General features: G+C 46.7%; 1 protein-coding gene across 1 annotated transcript in view; it reads right to left on the reverse strand.

Moving 5' to 3' along the window:
- Nucleotides 1–638: 638 nt before the first annotated feature.
- LOC139532551 (coxsackievirus and adenovirus receptor homolog) overlaps nt 639–16,336 on the reverse strand; it is a 59,518-nt gene continuing 43,820 nt past the window's right edge. The window contains exons 3-7 of the mRNA XM_071330314.1: nt 8,003–8,207; nt 3,561–3,716; nt 2,807–2,929; nt 2,490–2,628; nt 639–994 (exon numbers count right to left, since the gene is read on the reverse strand). Of these exons, the coding sequence (XP_071186415.1) occupies nt 709–994; nt 2,490–2,628; nt 2,807–2,929; nt 3,561–3,716; nt 8,003–8,207 (909 nt within the window). The 3' untranslated portion in view covers nt 639–708. The remainder of the gene's footprint in view (nt 995–2,489; nt 2,629–2,806; nt 2,930–3,560; nt 3,717–8,002; nt 8,208–16,336) is intronic.

The following is a 16,336-nucleotide window of genomic DNA, read 5'->3' on the forward strand; positions in this document are numbered from 1 at the left end:
ATTTTTGGCATTTCATCCAAAGACTGTGGAGTAGGACTGTACATTTCCCACGCCCAGAAACACACGCATACAGCTGTCATACTTTCACAGTACAAACCCACCATAGGCCAATCAGAGACCTTGGTCGGCTCTGCACACATCTCTATGGACAGGGCCAGCTAGATTAAAAATCACCATGCATTCAACTATGTACAAAGCAACCTTTCTGAATTGACCATTAAAATGTAGCTAGCCACCCTAGTATTTTTGTGTCTGCTTGTCAGAAAGATCAGGAAGTAAAATTCATAAAAGGCTCTGTTGTTTTTTGCCTTCAGTAAATAGTTCATAGTGGGCCTGATGTGATATGGTACAGTACTGCATCTCTTTTCTCCTCAGTACGGCACCACAGCTGATGAGTGGTGGAGGACATAAAATCAGTCAGCCCAGTCCCCAGCCCAGCCACACCACCTCCTCTCTGGCTAGTGTCCCCCAGTCCCACCCCTCCATCTCTCCAGTTGCCAGACCAGCCCCCCACCTCCTCTCTGGCTAGTGTCCCCCAGTCCCACCCCTCCATCTCTCCAGTTGCCAGACCAGCCCCCCACCTCCTCTCTGGCTAGTGTCCCCCAGTCCCACCCCTCCATCTCTCCAGTTGCCAGACCAGCCCCCCACCTCCTCTCTGGCTAGTGTCCCCCAGTCCCACCCCTCCCTTTCTCCTTCTCTCTCTCTCCATTACACAATGGAGCCGTCCTTGTTTTGGGCGGGGATCATGACGGGGATGCCGCCCATGCGGCTGAGGTTACGGCCGGCTATCTTGCTGGCGACAGGCGGTGGCAGGGGTGTGTGGCTGGGGGGCCTCTCATACTCCTCCACGGAGGGGATCTTGTCATACTGGGGCTTGAGGGCGTACTCGTGCAGGTTGGAGGGGGACATGGAGCCCAGGGAGGAACGCTGGCTGCCCACGCTGGTGAAAGAGCGAGCCGTCGACACGCGGCTCTTCGGAGGGGGAACGTCCTCTCTAAGAGGGGGGGAAAGAGAGTGAGATGGGCATGTAAACAACAAGAGACAAGCTTTTCCACTCCCCTTTCACATTCACTTGGGATTTCACCTAGGTGTCCAGACAGACAGAGTCAGAGAGATAAACAATGAGATATAAGAGAAAGACCGAGAGACAGATTGGGATAGGGAGACAGAAAGAGAGGGCGAAAGAGAGAAACAGACAAACAGAGAGAGGAGACAGGCAGAAAAAGGGAGAGGACAGACTGACTGAAAGAGAGAGGGTGAGGCGAGTGAAAGAGACAGGAGACAGAAAGAGGGAGGGGGAGAGAGAGAGAGAGAAAGAGGGAGGGGGAGAGAGAGAGAGAGAGAGAAGGGACAGACAGTGGGTGAAAGGTAGTGAAAAAGATTATAGCTAGTGACGATGGAATGTAGTTCTAGCTGTGCCAGCTCTGATCAGCCACAGTAAGATTCTCAACAGTGGTAACTAAGCAACATTCATTCCCACCAACCCCTTTCTACTCCCAGAGCAACACAATTAACACATAATAACCTGCAATAATCCATTAAAGAGCTCAATCAAACTGAGCCTGAGGGGCCAGTGGCTTTGAATATGTTGGTAAATGTGTGTGCACAAGTGTTTGTGTGTGCATTAATATCCCTAAGCGTGTATTAGTGTCTGTATGCGTGCCGCCGTGTGTGTGTGTGTGTGTGTGTCAGGACTGGGCACACAGACACAGAGTTCACTGGGCTAATTCTTATGGTGCTCCACTGTGCTGCCAGGCAAATAGACAGTGTCCAGGCTGATGCTTGCAGACCCAAAGACAGAGGGACAGAGAGAGAGAGAGGGAGGATGCTGTGTGGATGAAACACTGTGTCCAGGGGGGCTGGGCAGTACAGACACAGGATCCACAGAACAAATAAACCACCCAAACTGATTAACACAGACGTTTATTTGAGGAAGGGGAAAAAAGAGAAACCGCTGATGGTGCGACAACCTTTTCCCCGTGTGTTCTGCTGTGTGCGTGACCGGATGGGGAGGAGCTGGGGCCAGAGAACGTGGCACGGTCACGCTTGCTTTGATTTATTGCAGGCTACAGCAGCCAAATTACCGAAATAAAAGACAACCTTTAGAGGAACCTATACACTCTTCCCACAATGCTATTAAGATAGTTGTAATGTACTGTATACTACACTGTTATATGTGGAATCATGGACATTGAAAGTTAGTGTTGTGCAATGACATTATGTGCAATGCTCAGTGACCTGGACACCAAGGGGATGTGCCATATTGAGTATATGAGGGCGGGGGGTAGTTATGTTATGGGGAAGGGAGGGGTCAAGTCATTAAGCTGTCATTTCTGTTGTTCTTCATTAATGTGTATGTTTACTATGTCTGGCCATTCTATCGCAGTGCATTTTTGTCAAGCAAATGTCAAACACATATCTAATCTAATAGCAGTTGGATGCAGTTAATGCCAGTGCTGTACAATGGTGTAATAATGCAGTGACCGTACCTGATCTCGTAAGAGATCTCCTTCTCGTACTTCTTCCTGTGGCGGGCGCGGCAGCAGCAGAAGAGGACGATGGCGATGATGATGAGGGCCAGCAGCACAGCGATGATGGCTCCAGCTATGATACCAGCAGTGTTGGGTGCTAGACCACAGATCATTAAAAAATAAATACATGATAAAATGACACAATTCTACCATCTTGACTCTATACAGCCAATACAGGTCCAAGCACAAATCCACACCTGAAAAATATATATATTTTTAATAGTCTTCAATTAAAGACCAGATAAAGGTGAATCAGGGGGCGGTGAGGGACTCACGGGGAGTGATGCCAAGCTGTAGAATACACTCCTCCATGCCCACGTGGTTCTTAGCAGTGCAGCGGTAGGTTCCTGAGGAGCTGATGGACGCGTTCCTTACATTCATGGTGCCTCCCACAGGGTCTACAGACATAGAGAGGGGGAGAGGTTACAGGGGCACGTTCAGGTAGCCAAACACCTTTCAGAAACATTTCTGTCCATTTACTTGAGTTGGCAGTAAATATCCATTCTGTTGGAAATCATCTGCCCCATCTGAGGATGGAGAAAACTTGTGTAACCACATTGTGTTCTGTGAAAATCTTCAATAAATACACTGAGTATAGAAAATATTAACAACACCTCTTTCCATGACATAGACTGACCAGGTGAATCCAGGTGAACGCTATGATCCCTTTTGACGTAACCTGTTAAATCCACTTCAATCAGTGTAGCTGATTGAGGAGGAGGCAGGTTAAAGAAGTACTGTTACGCCTAGAGACAATTGAGACATGGACTGTGTCCCATTCAGAAGGTGAATGGGCAAGACAAAAAATGTAAGCGCCTTTGAACGGGGTATGGTAGTAGGTGCCCGGCGGTTTGTGTCAAATATTGCATTGCAATGCTGCTGGGTTTTTCATGCTCAACAGTTTCCTGTGTGTATCAAGAATGGTCTATCACCCAAAGGACATCCAGCCAACTTGGGGGGGTCAACTCAATATTAGGTGTTCCTAATGTTTGGTATACTCTGTGTATAATTACATCCTGTGTGTGTTACCTAGCACGGCTGAGGCAGGCAGAATCTTGCTGTCGCTGGTCTTCTCCCAGGTGTACTGCAGGGGGTTGGTCCCCTCACTGGATGTACACCTCAGCACCACGTCCTTACCCTCCTGGGTGGGGCCTTCAGTAGAGCATCTGGGCTTGGACGGCCTCACTGCCAGGGGAGAGGGAGGAGGGGGAGAGGGCATAAGCTATTAGAGATGGCATACATGGCGGAAAACAAAAATTAGCTTGAAGCTACACAAACCCTTCCTGATTTTCCAATGCACACCCCCCTGGCAGGTTGCTGAGCTCTCTGTGTTTGTGTGTGTGTGTGTGTGTGTGTGTCCTTCATAGCAGCAGTCATCAGCATAATGAGAGCAGTAATCAGGGTAATTGATACAGCTGCTGTCATTACAGGTGCTGTCACTAAAGATGATGAAGATTGGAGAGTGACGTGCACACACACACACACACACACACACACACACACACACACACACACACACACACACACGGGGTAGGGCCTCTCTGGGAAAGCCAAGGGTACGCAAACAATTTCCTCAGTCTGTTGGCAGGAGATGAGATGAGAATTCAAAAGCAAACAAAGCTCCAAATTGAAACCAGGCCGGATCCAGTGCAAGTCAAAGATGAACAGACCAACTGAACTCACTGTCTGTCTGTCTGCTGGAGAGGAGAGATGGGGGTGGGATGAGGTATGGGTACTAAGCCAGGGGTGGGAGGTGAAGGGTCATTCTGAATATTGTCGTCTTTAGGAAGCCTGATTGGCCGTGTGTGAATGTGTGTGTGCGTCTGTGTGTATATCACTCTGTCTCTCTCTGTGTGCATCTCTCGCTCTCGCCGTGTGTCTCTCGGATAGAGCTTTGTGCTAGAGCGCTGACATCATGGTTTGGTAATGGGCGCTGTAACAACAAAGCCCAGGGAAAGGGAGGGGAGAGAGAGGAGAGGGAGGGGAGAGAGAGGAGAGGGAGGGGAGATCAGGGACAGGGACTTATCAGGCAGAACCATGTGGATTAACACCAGACAGCCCTGTCCTGTGGGACACGGCAGCACATAGATTAGTATGGGCTGGGCGCTGCACTAAAAGGCAGGAGTCAGGATGGACAGAACGAGAGAGGGGAGGAGAAATGGAAGTGCTGATGGACTGGGGGGGGTGATACAAACGAGAGGAGGTAAAAAGAGAAAACTAATGTATTGAGACAGATACTGTAGAGTGTGAGATTGGTTGTGGTGGACTATATGGATGTGGTGTAATATGAAGTGCTGTAGATAAGGAGATGTATTGGCTGTGCTGGACTACATCGAGGTACTGATAGGACACAGTATAGATAGAGGGAGAGTGATACATTGTGGTAGACCACAATAGGGTGGCTATAAAGACAATGAGGGATCGGTTGGGACTGAGGCCAGGGAGACAGAAAGATTGGCTTTAGAGAGGTCTAGGCAGGGCTGATTGGTTGTTTGGACTCAGGTCAGGGAGCGATTGGCATGTTAAATACTGTAGTGGCGTATGGCTAATGAGATAGTGATTGGGACTAAGGCCAGGGAGAGAGGAATTGTGATTGGCTGCCGAAAGCTGTAGTGAGGTAGCGGCAGACACTGATCGGTTGCGAGGGTTGCTGACATGCCTGTCCGGTGTGCTGTACTGACTGCAGGTGTGCCCTGTACTGACTGCAGGTGTGCCCTCTCCTTCTGTTACCTTCACTGTCGATCTTCATACAGGGACACAACACGCACACAGCTCCTAACGTTACCTGCACTCAGGACAAATGCCCCTGTGTGTGTGTGTGTCTACTTCCTGAGAGTGTGTGACCGTGTCCGTCCCTGCCAATGCGCTCGGGAGCATTTACGTTCTGGTGACGATATTGACCTGAAGGTAAACTGCGGCGCAGGCAAGATGTCTTCCTGTCACACTGCTCTCCTCTAGAACAGGAATAGCTCTGCCGCAGGGGTCAATGCCTTTAGGCCTGTCAGACCCACTACCAGACGGCAGCACTAAACTAGTAAAGACACAAGATGACCAGCTCTGTGGCCAAGAAATTCCTCTGCACAGCTCCCTAAGGACCATCACCATCGGCCTGCCTAGGTATTTGCTCAAGCCCATCTCTCCTTGGCTGGCTCAGGTACACTGAACAAATCTAACCTTCCTTCCTGTAGACCTGAGAGAGGCTTCGAGCAAGCCTTGCTGGTGTAAAGGAATGGCTAAAAAGACAGGTTGTTTTTGTCTAGTTCCTGGTAAAGGAAGGTAAATATAGCACCAACAGATCATGTCACAAAACCAGTTTTTCAGTAGAGAGATGTGGTTAACCAGGAAAACAACCGTGTCCTAATCACATTTTATTCAGGCAAACACATCGTTTATGAGAAATCCTTCATCAGTGCAGGGCTCTAATAATAATATGTTGTTTGACCACAGCCGTCAGCCCACACTGCTTTTCATATGTAAATATGCTGACTGGTTGAGTGACAGAGTTTCTGTATGTTCAGAGTAAAGTTGACTCACCGAGCAGCCATACACGGCAAGTCTGTTTGCGCAGACATCACTATGAATGTTCTGCCTATTCTATACCCACTGTCATGTATGATACGCGGTTGGCTAGTTGAGTGGCTGTCATAAGGCCCGTATCACTTCATTTTACATTACTTTACTGTCACTTAGCAACAACGAAACAGCTGGCTGAGGCGACATTACATTATGTGTGATGCTCATCAATCACACCATCACTTAATGGCAAAGCAAAACACTTAGCATACATCATTTCAGAACAAGGTAGCATTAATGTACATTTTACAACACTTTACTACATTTAGTAGGCTATTTTGATGTCATCTGATATTGACAGCCATTTCCCTACAGTATATGGATTGAATGGGATTGCAATATCAAGGAAAATGCTAGATCAATACACACTACTGGGAATATTAAACATATCACCATGCCATTCTAGAGGGGTATTACATAAACACTTATCTAGTCAGCCACATGCACCATTTAAAAGGCATTATGCTTGGAGTTTTTACTGAACAGATACAGTTGAAGTCGGAAATGTACATGCACTTAGGTTGGAGTTATTAAAACTCGTTTTTCAACCACTCCACACATTTCTTGTTAACATATATATATGTTTAGCGTATAGCTTTGGCAAGTCGGTTAGGACATCTACTTTGAGCATGACAAGTAATTTTCCCAACAATTATTTACAGACAGATTACTTCACTTACAATTCACTGTATCACAATTCCAGTGGGTCAGAAGTTTACATACACTAAGTTGACTGTGCCTTTAAACAGCTTGGAAAATTACAGAAAATTATGTCATGGCTTTAGAAGCTTCTGATAGGCTGATTGACATCATTTGAGTCAATTGGAGGTGTACCTGTGGATGTATTTCAAGGCCTACCTTCAAACTCAGTACCTCTTTGCTTGACATCATGGGAAAATCAAAAGAAATCAGCCAAGACCTCAGAAAAAGAATTGTAGACCTCCACAAGTCTGGTTCATCCTTGGGAGCGATTTCCAAATGCCTGAAGGTACCACGTTCATCTATACAAACAATAGTACGCAAGTATAAACACCATGGTATTTTTTGGAGAAATGTCCTCTGGTCTGATGAAACAAAAATAGAACTGTTTGACCATAATGACCATCATTATGTTTGGAGGAAAAAGGGGGAGGCTTGCAAGCCGAGGAACACCATCCCAACCGTGAAGAACGGGGGTGGCAGCATCATGTAGTGGGGGTGCTTTGCTGCAGGAGGGTCTGGTGCACTTCACAAAATAGATGGCATCATGAGGTGAAAAAATGATGTGGATATATTGAAGCAACATCTCAAGACATCAGTCAGGAAGGTAAAGCTTGGTCGCAAATGGGTCTTCCAAATAGACAATGACCCCAAGCATACTTCCAAAGTTGTGTCAAAATGGCTTAAGGACAACAAAGTCAAGGTATTGGAGTGGCCATCACAAAGCCCTGACCTCAATCCCAGAGAAAATATGTGGGCAGAACTGAAAAAGCGTGTGCGAGCAGGGAGGCTCACAAACCTGACTCAGTTACACCAGCTTTGTCAGGAGGAATGGGCCAAAATCCACCCAACCTATTGTGGGAAGTTTGTGGAAGGCTACCCGAAACGTTTGACCCAAGTTGAACAATTTAAAGGCAATGCTACCAAATACTAATTGAGTGTATGTAAACTTCTGACCCACTGGGAATGTGATTAAATAAATCATCTCTACTAATATTCTGACATTTCACATTCTTAAAATAAAGTGATCCTAACTGACCTAACCAAGGAATTTTTACTAGGATTAAATGTCAGGAATTGTGAAAAACTGAGGTTAAATATATTTGGCTAAGGTGTATGTAAACTTCTGACTTCAACTGTAGATAGCAGAGTAGCGGCTGTTTAAAATGTAAAAATGTCACCCATGGCAACCCACTCACCCATGACGGTCAGTAGCATCTTTCTGCTGCGGATGCCCGGGGCCTTCTTCACCTTGCACTGGTAGGTCCCCGTGTCTGAGGACTTCAGACCAGTCAGGTTGATGGAAGCATCGCCATTCTTCGGGTCGGGTGAGTTGAAGTGGGCCCGCCCCTTCACTGCAGGGTAGTAGTCCTCATAGGCCCTGTCCCCAGAGTACAGGATCACCTGGGGGTGGAGGGAGGAAGAGAAAATGAGGGAGGGAAAGAGAGGGAATAGACCGAGAATTAGAGGGAGATAGCTGGGTGTAAAGGAGTTACAACTTTTCAGAAAAACAAGCCTGGATGAATAATCCAAGTCAAAGCTGGTTATTAAGAGTGAGTGCAAAGCCCACCCCCCGTCTCTGTTTACTAAAACAACAGACACTGAAATGAAGAGTCAGTGTATTGTTATCTCCCTAATGTCCTATGCCTGGCTCTGGCTTGTTTTTGACCTTTCCTTTCTGTGCTGCTGAGGTATGGCATGGAACAAACAAAGCCCTACTGTGGAGTCAAAGCAACACCTGCTGTGTCAACAGAGACATAGAGAGAGCGCTATGACCTGAGCTCAGCAGCAGCCCCCAGCCCTACCTTCACCTCCCCTACCCCCGTCTGTCTCTCCCCCTCCCCTCCGACACAGCGCTCAGAGGAGAAGCCAGAAGATGGAGTCAAGGTGGAGCCAACGGACAACGAGCCGCACACGAGCAGCACGGAGGAAAAGTAAACAAAACACCACAACCACGGCACGAAGGAGGGAAAGGAGGAGGGAGGGCCAAACAATTATCTCACATCGCAGGCAGACAACACATACACGTAGGTAGGCATAATATTCTACATTTTCCATGGAGCTTGTCAGAGACAGGGGCTTGTGTTGTGTGCAGTGATCACCATCATACACACGCACTGGAGGAGAGTAGAGGAAAAACTGAGTAGGCCTCCTAATGAACACAGAGGTAGCAGCAGGCGCCAAGGGAGAGAGGAAGGGAAGAGAAAACAAAGAAAGAGAGACGAACAGAACGGAAAGACGGTGGGCTGTGAGGGAGCGAGAGAAAAGAAAACAAAGAGAAAGAGAGGGATGGTGGGCTGTGAGATGTCTAACAGCTCGGCTGGGGAGCCTTGTTGTTGACCCCACAGCAGGGCTGCCAAGGCTGTGTAGGCTAAGCTACATCTTGTACCTATTAGCCACGTAAACCGTAATGCATTCCACCTGGATCCCAGGAGAGACATGGAGCCCTCAAACTAACTTCACTGGGATCAGAGCAACGGCAGCAATAACAAAGCGATGAGAGAAGGTGGAGGAGAGGAAATTAAATTGCCTGAGGCACTGGGGTAGACAGGCAACAAGCACTCCCTCTCACACTGAGACACAATCTCAGACACACACAGACTACAATCTTGTACATACCACATGTAATAACGTGGCTCAATAAAACAAATCCTATAAAAACTCCAAGAGGGCCTACGTACTGAAAATCAAAGGGCAGACGTTAGTGAGAAGAGAACCAGACAAGCGGAGTTAAAAACAAGGACACGTTCATTCCTGAGTTCTGATTCAGAACAGGTAGACCAGTACTACAGTATCCATCTGGTGAGGTCAGACTGAAAGTCTCTGAGGACAAATATTAAGGGACCTCTTCACATAATTATAATAGTACATTGTATTAGTTAGGGTGGCACCTTTGTGGACATTTAAAGTCACCTTAAATAGTATTGAACTAATAAAGAAAATAGTAAAAAAGCGCAAAAGGGAAACAACCTCTATTATACTGGCTGTAGCAGCACCAGGAGTGAGACAAAGGTTTGGTTACTTACATGGGGCCATTTAAAGATGAGGTCATCGTCATGTGACTCCCCTGCACGGAGAGGGTGGGGCTAATTTGAGAGGCAAAACAGGGAGTGGCATCACCTGTGTACACTACACTCAATGTCCCGGTCTGTCTGACTCTGTCGACAGTGTTCTTGCGTCTTTGGTAAAGTCGGGCTTTTCTCCTGACTCAGCCATGCCCCTATAGTCAGTTTCAGAAATGTACCTTGGCTCCAAATTGAATCTCAAGGTTTAACCTGAACCACTACACTTTCATGTCAGATTTTCTTCAGTAAACAAAGCTCTAGTGCTTTCCTCAAGGACACAAACCTTTATCAGTCCACCAGGAATTTGAAGCAGCTAGCTACCGTTCCATTCTCCCAGCTAACCTTGAGAATATAGCGCTGAAGGCAACTATCATTAATGTATTTTCATGACTGTAGTTACCATTATCGTAGTTGAGAATACAATACTCAGGTCGCACCCTGCTTCCAGCCTATCTGTAATGTCCTCGTGATGAGCGCTAAATGCTAATTATCTCCTACTGTAGGCATGGCATTTCTTCATTTCAGGCCAACAAAGAGGTGCATTAGCTATGGTTCACTTATTCCCTGAATTCGGATATGTAGGGATATACAGACCACAACTCCCAAATCTCTAAATTAATTATCTGATGCAAGCAGTGCATTGTTGTTTCCCTACTTTAGAAATACAAAAATGCCAGTTTGACTGTGCAAACTCAAAGTAGTCTGTCATAGGGAGTGGTATGTAAAGGGTCCGCCCCCTCCCGTCTACCTCTACACTCAATATCTTCTTCACGCCTCTCATTCCATCCTCTCCTCTCTCATCCCATCCTCTCCTCTCTCATCCCACGCTCTCCTCTCTCATTCCATCCTCTCCTCTCTCATTCCATCCTCTCCTCTCTCATTCCATCCTCTCCTCTCTCATTCCATCCTCTCCTCTCCCATTCCATCCTCTCCTCTCTCATTCCATCCTCTCCTCTCTCATTCCATCCTCTCCTCTCTCATTCCATCCTCTCCTCTCTCATTCCATCCTCTCCTCTCCCATTCCATCCTCTCCTCTCTCATTCCATCCTCTCCTCTCCCATTCCATCCTCTCCTCTCCCATTCCATCCTCTCCTCTCTCATTCCATCCTCTCCTCTCTCATTCCATCCTCTCCTCTCCCATTCCATCCTCTCCTCTCTCATTCCATCCTCTCCTCTCTCATTCCATCCTCTCCTCTCCCATTCCATCCTCTCCTCTCTCATCCCACGCTCTCCTCTCTCATTCCATCCTCTCCTCTCTCATCCCATCCTCTCCTCTCTCATTCCATCCTCTCCTCTCTCATTCCATCCTCTCCTCTCTCATTCCATCCTCTCCTCTCTCATCCCACGCTCTCCTCCACTCCCTCTCCTTTGCTACTTCCCCTTATCTCCTTTTGTCATATATCCCATTCTATACTCTCCCTCCATCTCCTCCCCCCTTCCAGCAGAGTAGATCAGTACCACACATCCAGTAGTCCAGCCTGCCAGTAGTGTAGCCCCAGCCCCATCATCACCCCTCCCCTTCTCGCTCTCTGGACATCCAGTAGTCCAGCCTGCCAGTACAGTGTAGCCCCAGCTCTGGTTTGCCAGCACTAATCCTACTGGGCACTGTCACATACACCAAGCCAGCCCTGCAGCCACTGAACTTAACAGGCCACTAATTACTGATAATACACATGACATCACCCCACCAGGGCGCAAGTAGGCTGTGTGCGTGTGTTTGTCTGTCTATGCACTGAGTGTCCCTCTGATTGGTCAATTAATATCTACCCGCTCAGAGGAAGATAGAAACTTGGCCGTTGTGAATGAAGAAATGGTCTGGTGAGATTGTGACCCTTGTAAAAGATTGGAGACGGTTTGAGGCGCAATGAACGACAAAACAAAAATAATGAGCAGTGAAGCTAAACTCTGAGTATGGAACATTCAAAACATGTTTACAGCTGAGTACAACTAGAGAGGAGGTAGACCACAAACGGAAAACCACCCACAACTGGCTTCTACAGTTATATCCACATGAGCATTGTAGTCTTTACACAGAAACGCCAAACCTGGGGAGTACAATGACGGCTCTATAATAATAATGTTATTTTTTGGGAAATACGCCACTTCTTCCACCCCCACCCCTCCCAATTAATCATCAGTGGTTCCCATTCTAAATAAAATTAAGTAGGTCAAAAACAAATAGAGCTCTCCTGAGGCACTGCTCCCCAATTACATTATATATATTTTTTTAGCAGAGACAATGGAGGGAGAGGAGAGAGCAGGGTTGGGCTGGAAGTAGGAGCCAGGGAGGAATGGTGAGAGGGACAGCTAATGAAGGGCTCTTACTGATCTTCTTCTAGCCCTGGACATAAAAACTCAGGTCATGGGGGACAAAGAGAGAGAGAGAGAGAGAGAGAGAGAGGATGCAGAGGCATCACCAGTGGAGGAGTGGAACGGAGAGACACAGGAGAGACTCCCCCACCATTCAGAGGCCTGGAGTGAGGCCATCTATCCCTCTATAAGCTTCTAGCTACATGCCCTCAGGCAATGCATGGGCTATGTGGATCTGTCTATTCTCACAGCAGCCCTGTGTACCCCATACCTCCAGACTACAGAGGGATGACTCGGCCTGTACACAGAGCTGCTGGGTTCTCACAGCATGGCTGGAAGGTGGCATTCCACTCAATAGAGGTACCATGCAGAGAGCAGGTGGGTGAGGTCACGAGAGCCAACCGACACACCCCCACAAACCCCTTCTCACGCACTAACGAGCGTGCACAGTGCACGCTTGCACACACAGAGAGCGATGCACACACTCAAACCCATGTGGGATATTTTATAACGCTTTAAAAACATGCACCAAGTAAAAGATGAACTGCTGTTTTTATAGTCATGGGGGTTGTGTGGGAGTTTTCCCTTCCCACACATATAAGAGAACTGAAGGGTTCCATCGACGGTTAACAAAAAGGAACAAAACCTGACATCTCCCTTTTACTTCTCAACTGACAGGCACTGTATCAAAGTTGACATGATAGTGTTTCATTAAAAACAGATAGTTAACCACAGCGCCATAGAGCAACACATATGGTATATGGCTCTGGTTAACCATAGAGTTAAGGTTGCTACTTATGAAATAACACTAACACTGGCATTACAGAGCTGGGCATTAAGGACACAAATCCATTTAGTGATATTTTGAAATATTTTGTGCCATAACGATTTTTTTTTTAAATTGTGGGGGGGTGCTAGAGCTGGCCGATATGTACAAAAAGTGATGAAGATAACAACAAATACAACAACAAAGAAAATGTTTTAATGGAAGATTACTTTACATTAGCGGCAGGGCTCTAGACCAGGGTTCCACAACTGGCAGCCAGTGATTTTATTTATGTTCCGGCCCCCCGACCATCCACTCAAGAATAAAAAAATCGTCCCGCGGCTGAATCTAGTTGATTATCCCTGGCTAGACAATTTTTTTCCAGTGCCAAGAAAGACAACAGATGGTAGCCTTAGACTATGATTAAATGCTACATATAAACTCAGCAAAAAAAGAAATGTCCCTTTTTCAGGATCCTGTCTTTCAAAGAAATTTGGATTTTTACAAATCTAACTTCACAGATCTTCATTGTAAAGGGTTTAAACACCGCTTCCCATGCTTGTTCAATGAACCATAAACAATTAATGAACATGCACCTGTGGAACGGTCGTTAAGACACTAACAGCTTACAGACGGTAGGCAATTAAGGTCCCAGTTATGAAAACTTAGGACACTAAAGAGGCCTTTCTACTGACTCTAAAAAACACCAAAAGAAAGATGCCCAGGGTCCCTGCTTATCTGCGTGAATGTGCCTTAGGCATGCTGCAAGGAGGCATGAGGACTGCAGATATGGCCAGGGCAATAAATTGCAATGTACATACTGTGAGACGCCTAAGACCGCGCTACAGGGAGATAGGACGAACAGCTGATCGTCCTCGCAGTGGCAGACCACGTGTAACACCTGCACAGGATCGGTACATCCGAACATCACACCTGCGTGACAGGCACAGGATGGCAACAACAACTGCCCGAGTTCCACCAGGAACGCACAATCCCTCCATCAGTTCTCAGACTGTCCGCAATAGGCAGAGAGGCTGGACTGAGGGCATGTAGGCATGTTGTAAGGCAGGTCCTCACCAGACATCACCGGTAACAACTTTGCCTATGGGCACAAACCCACCGTCGCTGGACCAGACAGGACAGGCAAAAAGTGCTCTTCACTGATGAGTCGCGGTTTTGTCTCACCAGGGGTGATGGTCGGCATTGTGTTTATCGTCGAAGGAATGAGCGTTACACAGAGGCCTGTACTCTGGAGCAGGATCAATTTGGAGGTGGAGGGTCCGTAATGGTCTGGGGCGGTGTGTAACAGCATCATCGTACTGAGCTTTTGTCATTGCTGGCAATCTCAACGCTGTGCGTTACATGGAAGACATCCTCCTCCCTCATGTGGTACCCTTCCTGCAGGCTCATCCTGACATGACCCTCCAGCATGACAATGCCACCAGCCATACTGCTCGTTCTGTGCGTGATTTCCTGCAAGACAGGAATGTCGGTGTTTTGCCGTGGCCAGCGAAGAGCCCGGATCTCAATCCCATTGAGCACGTCTGGGACCTGTTGGATCGGAGGGTGAGGGCTAGGGCCATTCCCCCCAGAAATGTCCGGGAACTTGCAGGTGCCTTGGTGGAAGAGCGGGGTAACATCTCACAGCAAGAACTGGCAAATCTGGTGCAGTCCATGAGGAGGAGATGCACTGCAGTACTTAATGCAGCTGGTGGCCACACCAGATACTGACTGCTACTTTTGATTTTGACCCCCCTTTGTTCAGGGACACATTATTCCATTTTTGTTAGTTACATGTCTGTGGAACTTGTTCAGTTTATGTCTCAGTTGTTGAATCTTGTTATGTTCATACAAAAATGTACACGTTTGCTGAAAATAATATCTGGTTGAGAGGGAGAGGACGCTTCTTTTTTTGATGAGATATATATATATATAGTTGAAGTAAGAAGTTCACATACACCTTAGCCAAATACATTTTAACTCAGTTTCCCAATTCCTGACATTTAATCCTAGTAAAAATTCCCTGTCTTAGGTCAGTTAGGATCACCACTTTATTTTAAGAATGTGAAATGTCAGAATAATAGTAGAGAGAATGATTTATTTCATCACATTCCCAGTGGGTCAGAAGTTTACATGCTACCAAATACTAATTGAGTGTATTGCCTTTAAATCGTTTAACTTGGGTCAAACGTTTCAGGTAGCCTTCCACAACCTTCCCACAATACGTTGGGTGAATTATTTGCCCATTCCTCCTGACAGAGCTGGTGTAACTGAGTCAGATTTGTAGGCCTCCTTGCTCACATGCTTTTTCAGTTCTGCCCACAAATTTTCTATAGGATTGCGGTGAGGGCTTTGTGACGGCCACTCCAATACCTTGACTTTGTTGTCCTTAAGCCATTTTGCCACAACTTTGGAAGTATGCTTGGGGTCATTGTCCATTTGGAAGACCCATTTGCAATCAAGCTTTAACTTCCTGACTGATGTCTTGATGTTGCTTCAATATATCCACAATTTTCCTTCTCATGATGCCATCTATTTTGTGAAGTGCACCAGACCCTCCTGCAGCAAAGCACCCAACAACATGATGCTGCCACCCGCGTGGTTCATGGTTGGGATGGTGTTCTTCGGCTTGCCAGCCTCCCTCTTTTTCCTCCAAACATAATGATGGTCGATATGGCCAAACAGTTCTATTTTTGTTTCATCAGACCAGAGGACATTGTTGCAAACCGTACTCTGGCTTATTTATGCCGGTTTTGGATCAGTGGCTTTTATGCTGAGCAGCCTTTCAGGTTATGTCGATATAGGACTCGTTTTACTGTGGATATAGATACTTTTGTATCTGTTTCCTCCAGCATCTTCACAAGGTCCTTTGCTGTTGTTCTGGGATTGATTTGCACTTTTCGCACCAAAGTACGTTCATCTCCAGGAGACAGAACGAGTCTCCTTTCTGAGCGGTATGACGGCTGCGTGGTCCCATGGTGTTTATACTTGCGTACTATTCTTGTACAGATTAACGTGGTACCTTCAGGCGTTTGGAAATTGCTGCCAAGGATGAACCAGACTTGTGGAGGTCTACAATTTTTTTTCTGAGATCTTGGCTGATTTCTTTTGATTTTCCCATGATGTCAAGCAAAGAGGAACTGAGTTTGAAGGTAGGCCTTGAAATACATCCACAGGTACACCTCCAATTGACTCAAATGATGTCATTTAGCCTATCAGAAGCTTCTAAAGCCATGACATAATTTTCTGGAAAATGTTCCCAGCTGTTTAAAGGCACAGTCAACTTAGTGTATGTTGACTTCTGACCCACTGGAATTGTGATACAGTGAATTATAAGTTAAATAGTCTGTCTGTAAACAATTGTTGGAAAAATGACTTGTGTCATGTACAAA

This window comes from Salvelinus alpinus, chromosome 1 (assembly GCF_045679555.1).
Source record: "Salvelinus alpinus chromosome 1, SLU_Salpinus.1, whole genome shotgun sequence".
In the NCBI taxonomy this organism is placed as follows: domain Eukaryota; kingdom Metazoa; phylum Chordata; class Actinopteri; order Salmoniformes; family Salmonidae; genus Salvelinus; species Salvelinus alpinus.